The sequence below is a fragment of the Budorcas taxicolor genome, chromosome 16, assembly GCF_023091745.1.
Source record: "Budorcas taxicolor isolate Tak-1 chromosome 16, Takin1.1, whole genome shotgun sequence".
Lineage (NCBI taxonomy): Eukaryota > Metazoa > Chordata > Mammalia > Artiodactyla > Bovidae > Budorcas > Budorcas taxicolor.
The window spans coordinates 29,411,167-29,424,861 of record NC_068925.1 but is presented as its reverse complement, the minus strand read 5'-3'; the positions used below and the strand labels follow the sequence as shown (position 1 = coordinate 29,424,861).

Genomic DNA, 13,695 nt, shown 5'->3' with positions numbered 1-13,695 from the left:
TGTAGGAGGGTTCCCTTTTCTCCACACCCTCTCCAGCATTTATTGCTTGCAGATTTTTGGATCGCAGCCATTCTGACTGGTGTGAAGTGGTACCTCATTGTGGTTTTGATTTGCATTTCTCTGATAATGAGTGATGTTGAGCATCTTTTCATGTGTTTGTTAGCCATGTGTTTGTTAGTATGTCTTCTTTGGAGAAATGTCTATTTAGTTTTTTGGCCCATTTTTTGATTGGGTCGTTTATTTTTCTGGAATTGAGCTGCATAAGTTGCTTGTATATTTTTGAGATTAGTTGTTTGTCAGTTGCTTCATTTGCTATTATTTTCTCCCATTCAGAAGGCTGTCTTTTCACCTTGCTGATATTTTCCTTTGTTGTGCAGAAGCTTTTAATTTTGGGCAATCTTTTTCTTTGTTAAAGTGACTTTCTCTAAAGAAGCACATTGAAAACCATCATTTTTCTTAGAATCTTTTCTAAAATTCTGTCCTTAAATTAAGACTAAACATAGAGGTTGTCATACTGAGTGAAGTCAGTCAGAGAAGGAGAAATAGCATATGATATCCCTTATGTGTGGAATCTAAAAAGAAATGATGCAAATGAACTGAATTACAAAACAGAAAGGGACTCACAGACTTAGGGAATGAACGTGTGGTTGCCGGGGGGAACAGGGTAGTTATGAAGTTTGGGATGGTCAGGTACACCCTATATTTAAAATGGTCAACAAACAAGGACCTACCATATAGCACATGGAACTCTGCTCAGGGTTATGTGGCAGCCTGGATGGGAGGGGAGTTTGGGTGAGAATGGATATGTGTGTATGATGTATGGCTGAGTCCCTTCACTGTTCTCCTGAAACTATCACAACATTGTTAATCGGCTATGTCCCAATACAAAATAAAAAGTTAAAAAAAAAGTGTAATTTAACAAATTTATTAGTTTATATGGCTATATTAAGATACTGAATTAGTTAATGTGGTAGCATTCATGATACTTATTGACTATAGATAATTAATACTTTTTATTTTTTAAATAGGAAAAATTCCATTTGTCACAAGAGAGTAGTTATATACCTACACAGTATAGCCTTCGTGCAAGAAGAGAAGAGATCAAATTAAAAGAAGTAGATTTGAAGGAAGAAACAGTTGTCACAAAAAGACCTGCATTGTTGAGAACCTCTGAAGTGACAGCCACACAGTCGAAGGACTTAGAGTTCGGAGGAGTGCCTGGTAGGTATCAGAATCAGCCTGGGGAGGGCAGGTAGCGTGGGCGAGTGGTCATTGCTGTGAAGTGAGCAGGAAAGGCCTTTCTCTGAAGAAATCTGCAGGCAGCCAGGGAGTGAGCCTGGCAGGAGCCTGGGAAGAATTTTCAGTTAGGAGGAACAATAGGTGCAAAGGCCTGAGTGGGAGCATTTTGGAGGGTTATCATAGAGGAGAAAGGGTGCCCTTGTGGCTGTATGTAAAACTTTTAGCGACCTTTTCATAGGTTTTGAGCAAAGAAGTGTAAAGTGATGAAGGGAAGGTTGGTATGAAAGTTGTATGTAGGAAGGACAGTGAATGATTGGTGATTGGGAAATCTGCTAATAATCAGATCATGATGCCAGGGCCTGGCTTGGCAGTAACACTGGGAATAAGCTGCATGCTTCCAGTGGGGTCATGGTGTCTGCCTTACCTGCTGGACAGGTTGCTTTTGAGGGTCAAAGATCTGAAGCGTTCAGAGGCTTGGAGTTATTAAGTGGGTGGAGTGGTGAGGTTTTATGAGGTTATACCAAGAAAGGACTTCTTGGTCAAATGGTTCAAAATTCTGCATGGCTTAACTCCTTTGTATTTTGTAAGTTATAACTCATGTATGGTTGTGAGAGTTGGACTGTGAAGAAAGCTGAGCGCCGAAGAATTGATGCTTTTGAATTGTGGTGTTGGAGAAGACTCTTGCGAGTCCCTTGGACTGCAAGGAGATCCAACCTGTCCATCCTAAAGGAGACCAGTCCTGGGTGTTCATTGGAAGGACTGATGCTGAGGCTGAAACTCCAGTACTTTGGCCACCTCATGCGAAGAGTTGACTTATTGGAAAAGACTCTGATGCTGGGAGGGATTGGGGGAAGGAGGAGAAGGGGACGACAGAGGATGAGATGGCTGGATGGCATCACTGACTCGATGCACATGAGTTTGGGTGAACTCCGGGAGTTGGTGATGGACAGGGAGGCCTGGTGTGCTGCGATTCATGGGATCACAAAGAGTTGGACACGACTGAGCAACTGAACTGAACTGAACTAAACTCTAGGTGGTGTCCAACATTGCTTAACAGTCTGTGCACATGCTACATAAATGTGATACTGTTTGTTTTTTTAAAAATAATTTTACTTATTTATTTTTGGCCCTGCTGAGTCTTCATCACTGTGTAGACTTTTCTCTTGTGGTGGGCAGGGGCAGCTCTGTGTTGCCGTGCTTGGGTTTCTCACTGTGGGGGCTTCTCTCGCACGGGCTTGAGGGCGTGGACTTGTGTAGTTGTGGCGTATGGATTCAGTAGTTGCAGCTCCAGGGCTTCAGGGCACAGGCTCTGGTCCTGTGGCACATGGGATCGTCCCAGATCAGGGATCTGACTCACGTCCCTTGCACTCACGGGTGGATTCTTTGGCGCTGAGCCATGAAGGAAGCCCTGAATGTGGTACTGGTTTAATTGTTAGAAACTTACGGATATGAAGTTTTTTTGTGTTTTAAAGATTAGACCAATAGATAGTTTTTAGATGTTCCAGTCTTCAGATTGCTGGAATCTCAACATATTTTTTCCCATTGTGGTTGGATTTTGAATGTTTCAGAGGTTGGTTTCTGAGGTGGAGTCTAGCTCTTCAGTGCTGGTTGTGTGCTGTTTTGTTTTTGTTTTTACTACTTTTATGCCTGTGGTTGCTTTCCCAAAAGATGTAACAGGTGGACATGAGGACTATCTCGTGGGGCATTAGACACTGGTTTCAAACAGCTAGCCAGACTTGAGTTCTGACCTTCACTAGAAACTCAAGTGATTCTTGCAAAAAAAAATTAAACAAACTAGCCTGGATTGAAATAAGAGCCTTGAATGTTCACTGATTATTTACAGGTGTTTTTCTCATCATGCTTGGCCTGCCGGCCTTCCTCTTCCTGTTGCTGTTGATGTGTAAACAGAAGGAGCCCAGTCTTCTGAATTTCCCACCTCCTCTGCCAGCTTTGGGTGATTTATGGGAAACCAGAGTCTTTGGGGCCTACCTCCTCTGGTTTCTCCTTCAGGCTCTGTTCCACTTACTGCCGATTGGAAAGGTAAGGTTGTGTTGGTGGGGCGTAGTGTAATGAGATGGTCTTCCTTTCACTCCCATGTTTATGTGAAGGTATTGATAGTAGTTTTAAGGTTAAAAGCTGTCCATGGTCACAACCACCCAAGCTTAGAAATTTTAGTTTGTTAAACCTTTACTCTTTGTGTTCTGTAACACTTGCTTATCAAGCAGAACTTTAAGAATCTGATTAAGGGTTCTTGTGTAACTTTCCAGACCAAATAGGAAAGAATAAGCTATTTTGCAAAATAGCCCGAATAATAGCAGAGGTTTCTGGGGAAGAAAAAAGTTTCCTCATATGTCATTTCAGGTGCAGAATTTTAAATTATCAGTTGATAGGCTACTGAGCTCAATGGACTTTAGTCCGCTTCTTTTACTTTTTAAAATATGATAAGTTTTCTAATTTTCATCTCAGAACTTTGTTGTTTGGACCATTGAATGTTCTCTTCAAACTCATGCAGTTTCTTTAAAACTTGTCCTCATTGCTGAGTATAGTCTTTTTTTTTTTTCAGTAGAATCCTCTACTTGGATATATTTAAAGGAACATGAGATTCCTTAATGAATAAATAATTCATTTAAAGATCTTATTCTTAGGGCTTTGCAAGTTTGCCAATTGTCTGTAGACGAAAGGGTCAGTTTTATTGGGAATGGAGAATGTCAGTGATAGGAGGCTAGAGCTGCAAACTTTAAATACTTTGGGACCTCACCATAACATTGGCCTTAGAGAGGATTCTTGTGATATGAATTTTCAGGTATTTTTTTAATAAGACTCTACAGTAAAAATCACAAGTTCAGATAAAGTTAAATTAAAGTTAGGTCAACTAGATAATATTTATTGAGAGAAGCAGTTTTGATGGGGATTATATATATTTATTTATAAATATATATATATATTTCACAGACTAAAACCAAACATAGGAGTTATTAGATACCTTTAACAGATAAGAATCATTTGAAATTAGCATGTGATTTTGCTAATCCTGTGATCTCAAACAGGCATTACATTTCTACTGGGTTCCCTCTCATAGCTAATGAAAGAGTATAGTAGTTTGGCCGAAGACAGATGATACCATATTAGTATTTTATAATTTATAATGAATTGCACCGTTTCTGAATATTGGGGAGTAAAATTTCGTTGCCATTGGGCAAGTGAACTTTTTAACTCATCCCATTCAAATGTGTTTCTTGAGTACCTTTTAATATGGGGATGCTGTGGGTGATCCAAATGAAGAGATGAAATGGTCCAGTGAACATGCTCACTGTCTCTTATTGGAGATAAAAGAATCACATGAAATGATTGAATAACTGGGTGAGCATATATTTATAAATAGCAGAGCAAGTAAGTATATGAGCTCCTGCCATCAATGATATGGGCCATAGTGAACTGGGTGAGTGGGGTTGAACCTGATTGAAAGGACTGCACAAATGTGAGGTGCTGGAGTTGTACTCCACTTTGTAAGCAGTGGGGAGTCATTGAAGGATTTGAGCTAGAGATCAACTAGATGTACAGGTTTTTGAAAACACATCTAGTCTTGCGGTGGGACATGGGATGGTTGGGGGAGGGTGGCTATTGCAATAGTCTTGAGTACACAGAGAAGTCACTACTAGATTTGTATTTGAGATAAACTCCTGAAGGTAGAATTACTTCACCAAAGGGCGTGCTGCAAAGATTTTTGAAACTTGTTACTAAACTTTCCTACCAAAGACAATCCTCCTTGTTGGGCATATTGAAATTTAGGTGATTTTACAAGACACACACACACACAGTAAAGTGATGTGCTTTAAAAATTTTTTAATTAAAAAACAAAACTTTTCTTTTAAGGTTGTAGAAGGAACACCTCTTACTAATGGAAGAAGACTCAAGTACAGATTAAATGGTAATTTTTTTTTTTTAAGACTCAAATTGATGACTTGATAGCACAGACTTTTGGGTGTTGTACTCTTTTAAACTATCAAAGCTGATTGCACCAGAGCAGTAAAAAGTAAATTATTTCTTAGTAGTCTAAAGGGCATGCAAGTAAACTGCTCACACCTGCAGCCAGTATGTCAGAATTATGCTGTATAGAGTAACAAGCCCCTCAGTCACTCTTTTCCTCTTTGCAGTTTTATTCTCTTTATGTACTTGTTAATTTACTTCTGGCTGTGGTGGGTCGTGTTACTGCCCGCAGGCTTTCTCTAGTTGCAGTGAGCAGGGCCTGCTCTGATTGCGGTGCACAGGCTTCTCACTGCAGTGGCTTCTTTTGTTTGGAGCACAGGCTCTTGGGTGCGTGGACTTCCATAGCTGTTGTAATGAGTGAACTCAGTAGTTGCAGATCCCAGGCTCTAGGCATGCAGGCTCAGTAGTCCTGGTGTATGGGCTTAGGTGTTCTGCGGCACGTGGGATCTTCCTGGACCAGGAATGAAACTGGTGGTGTCCCTTGCATTACAGGTTGGATTCTTAACCCCTGGACCACCAGGGAAGCCCCAGTTTTATTTTCTTAATAGTATTTATCATTCACTGAAGCAGTTTTGCACAAGCATTTTATCATCCTGAGTCTTCTCCATGTAGTGAAGTCCTACACGATGTAGGCTTCCTGGCCACTCCTGCTCTTGGGAGTTCTTGCTCATTTGCCCCGGCCTCTGGCCTGTGGGCCATCTCTAGGCTATATTCTCAGTGCTTTTGCCTGGAAAACTTTGCCCCGGTGTCAGCTGCCTCATCTCTGATGTCTCTCTGCTCAGAGAAGCAAGCCCTCAGGTCCCTTTCTTTCCTTTACCCTGCCTTATTTTCCTCTATGATAGGTCTCCCAGACTTCAGGGTGCTTGTCTGTTCATGGGGGTCTCCCCACGAGAAGGTGGCTTGTGGGCTGGGACTTGGCTGTGTCTTTGTGGTACCCTCCGTGTCAGCAGAGTGATTGGCCTGTAGGAGGCGCTCGTTAGTGGGAGCTCTGAGTGGATGGAGTGGAAGTCTCACTGAACATCTCAACAAGAGGGCCTTGTCCCCCTTGATCCAGCACCTCCTGTGGTTGGAGTGTGTGCTGAGAAAGAGGATCAGTCTACCTTTGCCATGTAAAGACTGATGAAGTTTCATTAACTTAAGAAATAAATGTATATATAGTGTGCTGCTCTGTGCCTAGTCGCTCAGTTGGGTCTGACTCTTTGTGATCCCATGGACTGTAGCCCACCAGGCTCCTCTGTCCATGGGGATTCTCCAGGCAAGAACACTGGAGTGGGTTGCCATGCCCTCCTCCAGGGATATATAGTGTAGTTATCCTTAAATGATTTTCCATGTTAACTAGACTGAGTAGACTGTTTTCCTTTCCTTGGGAATTATTATTATCATTTTAAATTCTTGGACTGTTTTGACCCTGTCACTTCTCACCTGTTTGACTGTGGGTGCCTTTTTCAGTGGCTCACCTGGCATCCACCATATCTGAAGTCCCTCTGCTGGGCTTCAGAGGGGAAGCCAGAGGTGCTCTAGATGCCTCTTGTGCCAAGTTGTAAAGCATCGAGCCTAGCTCAGCCCCTGACCCATGGTGGTTGCTTGACACTTTTTTGCTGCTACTGTCAGATATTTTGCTTGCTTCTGGAACCAGGTGTAGAATCTGCCCTATGCCTTGCTTCCCCAGTGCGGCTGAATCTGGGGAGGGATGGGGTGGTGTCCACTTCTTGCCATCAGGTCTGTCACTGTTTGTGTTTTGTGAGCTTCTCTCCAGGTGCCCATTTACCTCTGAGTGCTCTTCTGTTTTGTTTTGGCTTCCCTTTGGAGGCGCGGCCCCTCCCAGGCTGAGCTCAGTAGTCCTGTGCTTGGAGCTGGCAGAGCACGCCGGCAGTGGCTGGGCCAGTTGCTTGGTCCTCCTTTTTAGAATTTCCTCGTCTGAGTACTCTCACTCTAGCATTAGAAAACTTTACCTTTATAAACTAAGGAGAGTCCTGAGATGTTTTGAATAATCCACATAGGCGAGAGAGCAAGAGCAAGAAACTGTGTCATCTACCATTCTTTTTCTTTAATATTCATAAATTTTATGAGCGTTAAATGAATGTTTTACAAAGTTACTCTTTAGAGTAAACATGATAGGTGGAAAATGTGGATTTAAATAGTTAATTAGAGATGACAGTTTTACTTTACAAAAACTTTGGTTTCATAATTCTTTTTTTAATTAAAAAAAATTTGTTTTAATTGGAAGATAGTTGCTTTATAATATTGTGGTGGTTTTTGCCATACATCAACGTGAATTGGCCATAGGCATCCATGTGTCCCCTTCCTCCTAAACTCTCCTCCCATCCCCCTTTCAGAATTCTTATAATATCTACCTCTTTTCTGTGTTAGACTGTATTTTTTTTGTTTTTTTCCTTTTTTAAAAATATAAATTTATTTATTTTAATTGGAAGTTAATTACTTTACACTATTGTGTTGGTTTTGCCATACATCAACATGAATCCGCCACAGCTATACACGTGTTCCCCATCCTGAACCCTGCCTCCCTGCCTCCCTCCTCCCTCTGGGTAGTCTCAGTGCACCAGCCCCAAGCATCTGGTATCCTGCATCGAACCTGGACTGGTGATTTGTTTCATATATGATATTATACATGTTTCAGTGCCGTTCTCCCAAATCATCCCACCCTCCCCCTCTCCCACAGAGTCAAAAAGACTGTTCTACACATCTGTGTCTCTTTTGCTGTCTCGCATACAGGGTTATCGTTACCATCTTTCTAAATTCCATTGTGTTAGACTGTTTTTATCCAAATGTGATTTGATGACTTAGAGGACAGTTTTTGCAGACACTTGACTCCTGAAAGGAAAACTATTCCTTGGGTCAGAAGAAAAAGCAGACACAGCCTCTCTCTGTTGAGCTGTACCAGGGCTAGCTCAGAACAGGGGTTCCTCTCGTGGGGCCTCCCTTTTACTTTGGAATGGACATTGTCTCTGGGCCCCAGCAGTCCCTCCCTGGCGTCTCCAGCCCGCTGGTCCCCTCAGTCTCCTGCCCGGCTCTGGAGGGGCCATTCGTGTTGGGGCATTCTTTGAGGGCAGGGTCTTGAGGTCTGTGTTTGGGAGATAGAGTACAGTTCAGGGTCCTTTGAGACCATTACTGAGAAATTATTTCAGGTAAAAATATTCGTAATTTATAACCAAGATTACCCTGGGGCTTTAAAACATGTCCACCGGGACTTCCCTGGTGGCTTGGATGGTAAAGTGTCTGCCTACGATGCGGGAGACCCGGGTTCAGTCCCTGGGTCGGGAAGATCCTCTGCAGAAGGCAGTGGCACCCCACTCCAGTACTCTTGCCTGGAAAATCCCATGGACAGAGGAGCCTGGTAGGCTACAGTCCATGGGGTCGTGAAGAGTCGGACATGACTGAGTGACTTCACTCACTTTAAAATGTGTGTTTGGCCCAGCTCTGTCAGTAATTAGCCATTTGACTTTGGGCCTGTGCGTTTGGACCATGAGAATTTTGAGGATCTTTTATGGTAAATTTTGGTGCACCTCTTTTCTGCTCTCTCTTAATTAAAAGCAGATGACTGTTCACAATGAAAAATAAGTATGTTATTATTAAGTATTATTAATAATTATGTTATTAATTAACATACTGTTATTGATTAAGTATGCATGGGAGATGTAGCGTCTATATTGAAGACTGCTAACCTCAGGGGTACTGCTTTTTCATGCGCTTGTGTGTATTTAGCCTGGATAATGAAACTAAGACTTTGAAAAATAATGTTACATTAATTTATAAAATAATGGTATAAATTTCTTGTGAACCCTGGGTTAGCATTAATTTTTTGACCCTCCCCCCCCCTTTTTTTTTAAAGGATTCTATGCTTTTATCCTGACATCTGCACTGGTCGGAGCGTGCTTCTTCTGGAATGTAGAGCTTTGTTACGTGTACCATCATTTCCTTCAGTTTGCGCTTGCAGCCGTTGTTTTTGCCATGGGCTTGAGTGTTTACCTCTATGCCAGGGCTTTGAAAGTGCCCCAGGATGAACTGTCGCCAGCCAGCTCTGGTGAGCAGCATTAGACTGTGTGGGTCCCACGAACACCTCCCATGAACGTGCCCTCCCACCCCCCTGGCCACCCCCAGCATCCAATTCTAGGTTTTCATAGAATTCTCTTCTCTCTTCAGCTTATGAGGGATGAGAAATAGGAAAAAAAAAGATGAAAAATAATTTTAAGAAAAATGAAAGGAAGAAAATGTGATTTTCCCCTCATGCTTTCCTATTTGTTTCCTCTTCCTTTTTTAGTCACTTGATGACAGTGAGACATTTTAATAAGTTACAGCATTTCAGTAACATTAGTGTTATAACAATTTATAGCTTATGTTATATTTTGTTTGAAACAGTACACCTCCTTTTTTAAAAAATCAAATAATAAAGAGATTATAAACTGGTCAATTCTAACAAAGTTTTTAAAAACACTAAAAAAATTAAGTGACTTATTTTAAAAATTGTGAGTCTACATTAAAAATAAAAACTCTAGTTCCCTCAAAACCCAGGAATCTGGGCCCCATAGGTCCCATGCCTGTAGCAGTATGGATATTTCCAGATGGGACCGGCGTCCCCTGCCTGTCTTCCCTGATGGTTTGCCAGGCTCTTGGAGATGACTGAATTGTGATCCTGGGTAGTAGACAGCAGTACAGTTTTAAAGTCTCATAGTTGGTTTTGGAATACTGTTTGGATAAAAACTTTTCCCTTCTTAGGAAATGCCATCTATGATTTCTTCATTGGCCGGGAGTTAAACCCTCGGATTGGTACTTTTGATCTCAAGTACTTTTGTGAATTGCGTCCCGGATTGATTGGATGGGTATGTCTTTTTTTTTTTTTTAATTTCAGTTCAGTAGTACAAACTAGTCTTGCATTTAGAAAGAAATGTAGACAATTTTGAAGTGAGCTTATAGGTGGTATGTTTTTAGAAATAATTATAACTTTCCACAATTTTGTCTACTTCAAATATTTTCTTACTTTAAATATAGTCCAAAGGGTTAAGATGTCCTGTTATAGGTTATTAAATGTTAAAAGAGTTTGTATTATTTTGACTATATCAGTTTGTGTTTATGGAAGAAAATAATAGTGTAGATGAATTTATGAAGAAAAAATATATTTTCTTCCTTTAAAAAAAATGTACTTTTACCTTATTTTAGACTTGTATGAAAGTTGCAAAAATAAGAGTTCCTTCACACCACTTTCTGCAATGTTGATGTCTGACAGAGCCATAATATAGTTATCAAGAATAGCAGTTAAAAAAGAAAAAAAAAAAAAAAAAAGAATGACAAACTCACCTTTTACAGTAGTTTAAATTAAGTCCATAGACCTTATTCCGGTTTCACCGTTTTTCCGCTGTTGGCCTTTTCCTGTTCCCGGATTCTCTTCAGGGCCTGACAGTGCATTTGTTTGTTATTTGGTGTCCGTGTGCTCTAGTCTGTAGCAGTTGATTCATCGTTCTTTGTCCCTCATGACTTTGACACTTCTGAAGAATACTCAATTGTTTTTTAAGAGGGCCCCTAGATTTGGGTTAGTCCAGCGTTTTCTCATGATTGGCAAGACGGCCACAGAATAAGTGTCCATCTCAGTACATCTTATCAAGGGATTGATGTGTCTTGTCACCGATGGTGGCTTCTCAGTGAGGTGTGTCTGCAGCTTTCTCAGCTGGGAAATTACCGCCTTTCTCTCTGGAAACTGTACCTGCCCCTTTGGTTTTAGGTGGTCACTAACCTGGTGATGCTTTTGGCTGAGATGAAGGAACAGAATCGCGCTGCCCCATCACTGGCAATGATCTTGGTTACCAGTTTCCAGCTCTTGTATGTGGTGGATGCTCTCTGGAATGAGGTAAGTAATTTTTAAGAGCCTTGGAGTCAGATGGCATTGGGTGTGCGTGAGTGACTTGACTCGTCCAAGCCTCAGATTCTTACACACAAGGTGAGGAGAACATAACCTGCCTCCATGGGTAATGAAGATTAAATGAAGTGTGGGTCCGTGTGACACAGTGAGCTGACACACAGTGAGCCCTAACAGATGGTAGGTGTCCGTGTGTATCAGCTGCTCTGTCAGCCGCTAGATATTTAAGATCTGTGGATCTTGAATTAGTGGCTGTGACCAATTCATATAAATAAAACTTCATTTCTTAGTGATTCAAATGGATGAAAATGGATGGATCAAATACTAGCATTGAATTCAGCTCAGTTCAGTCGCTCAGTCGTGTCCAACTTTTTGTAACCCCATGAATTGCAGCACGCCAGGCCTTCCTGTCCATCACCAACTCCCGGAGTTCACCCAGACTCATGTGCATCGAGTCGGTGATGCCATCCAACCATCTCATCCTCTGTCGTCCCCTTTTCCTCCTGCCCCCAATCCCTCCCAGCATCAGGGTCTTTTCCAGTGAATCAACTCTTCGCATGAGGTGGCCAAAGTATTAGAGTTTCAGCTTCAGCATCAGTCCTTCCAATGAACATCCAGGACTGGTCTCCTTTAGGATGGACTGTTGGATCTCCTTGCAGTCTTCTCCAACACCACAGTTCAAAAACATCAATTCTTCGGCACTCAGCTTTCTTCACAGTCCACCTCTTATGTCCATACATGACCACTGGAAAAACCATAGCCTTGACTAGACAGACTTTTGTTGGCAAAGTAATGTCTCTGCTTTTTAATATGCTGTCTAGGTTGGTCATAACTTTTCTTCCAAGTAAGTGTCATTGAATTAGGATAGTAGTTTTTGGATTATCAAGGAGAGGCTAGTTCTTAAATACTGGGGCAGTTGTTTTATTGTTGGTGTTTCAGAATACAAAGAATAACTTTAATCACATGGATATAAAATCAGAAGTCATGATACATTGAGGAAACCAGTTTAAATGACACTGACCTCTTAAGATGACTTTTCTCATATGTTGATGCAAGATCAGTTCTTTCTGCTACTTGAAGACCGGCAATGTTTGCTAGTCTCTGTCTCACCTAAATATATTACTCTTGAAAACAATATCTTCTTCGGGTCTGTTCTACAACTGTTTTATCATTTACTATTATCTTTGTAATCATCTCCTCCAACTTCTAAATTAGAATTAGAATTTTCTTTCAATTTTAAAAAACAAAATTGATGGTCCTACATCATGATGTTCCAAAGCAAGTGTTCATGGCAGCCTGTTGACATTTTGAGAAAAGGTCCTTCTTTAAGCTGTTTTTGAAAAATTGTATTATTTGGTCATACTCAGTCAAGGCGACTTTGAAAACTTGATACTGATATGTCGATAATCTTCCTTTTCTTTGGAAGGAGATTAGGACCTCTTGGAGGTAAGCAGATCTTGAGTACAGGTAGCCACATTTGGACCCTTATTAAGCTCCTACCACTAAATGTGGACCTGGGCTCAGCCTGGGAAACTGCAAAGATGTTGGGAGCATCTGATACAGAGTCCTCTGAAAATTCCAAGTCTACTCAAAATTAAACATGCTTCTGAAGTTAAACACCAGCTCTTATAAATGCACTTCATCTTGCCAGTTGTAGATCTTTCTTTGATTATGTAATAAATAGATGCTCAGAAGATGGTAGGATATGTTTTACAAGTCAGATGATATTTCCTCGGTTGCTTTATCCCCTCAGAGATTATTTTTTTAAATTCTTATCTGATGATGAGTAATTCTTCCTTCTAGTTTTTGTCTTGTCATGGAAGTCACTTTTTAAGTGACTAAGAAATTCATGTTTTCTAGAGATTGAAACAAACATTGACTTCTGTTAATTAACAAAAAATGATTGTGTCTTAAGGTAAAACTCTTAAGGCAGTTTTTTAACCTGGGGTAGTGGATTAAAGTTGGGAAGTTATTTTTTAAATAAGCCATCACTGTCTCAGCCAGATTATAGTTAGCTTCTTGAAGAAGAAACCTGATTTTATGGTTTTCTTTAGTATCTGGCATGCTGCTGTTCAGTGAGTGGATGCTTAATAATTTTCTTATTTGATTGAGTGATAGAAATTCCTCTATGTGTTAATGTGGCACACCTTGAGAAATGGAGACTATGAACTTAAATGTAAATGACCCTTCCTCTGAGCCTCTGCTTCTGTCCTGCAGCCCTCTGAGTCCCTGGGAACTGGGTGGGGCTGAGGGTCCTCCCTGCCCCTCCTGGCACGGGATGTTGGTATCTTGTCCCTTCCTTTCTGCCCACTCCCATGTGTCCCTGTCATTATCCCTCGTGTACTATCTTGCCTGCTCCCCAGTTCAAAAGAATAGGCGTGTTGACTAGAGGGTGACCCAACAGGCCTGGAAATTGTAACATCCATTTTTCTGTTCTGTGGTCTTTTTGTTTGCTTCCTGCGGGGGAAAATGCATTTTGGAGATCTCACTCTTTTTCTTTCACCTAGAACATTGATTCTTTGATAGAGATTATACTTGCTAATTTTTCTGGTCAGTGTTGAGTACTGGAGTCTGAGGCGGGTTAGGGAGGCCCTGAGACA

General features: G+C 41.2%; 1 protein-coding gene across 1 annotated transcript in view; it reads left to right on the top strand.

The window, feature by feature from the left end:
* The window catches only part of LBR (lamin B receptor), a 28,333-nt gene that overhangs the window by 9,923 nt on the left and 4,715 nt on the right, over positions 1 to 13,695 (top strand). Inside the window, exons 5-10 of the mRNA XM_052653792.1 lie at positions 1,029 to 1,221; positions 3,083 to 3,279; positions 5,113 to 5,167; positions 9,077 to 9,268; positions 9,961 to 10,064; positions 10,961 to 11,086. Coding sequence (XP_052509752.1) covers positions 1,029 to 1,221; positions 3,083 to 3,279; positions 5,113 to 5,167; positions 9,077 to 9,268; positions 9,961 to 10,064; positions 10,961 to 11,086 — 867 coding nt within the window. The remainder of the gene's footprint in view (positions 1 to 1,028; positions 1,222 to 3,082; positions 3,280 to 5,112; positions 5,168 to 9,076; positions 9,269 to 9,960; positions 10,065 to 10,960; positions 11,087 to 13,695) is intronic.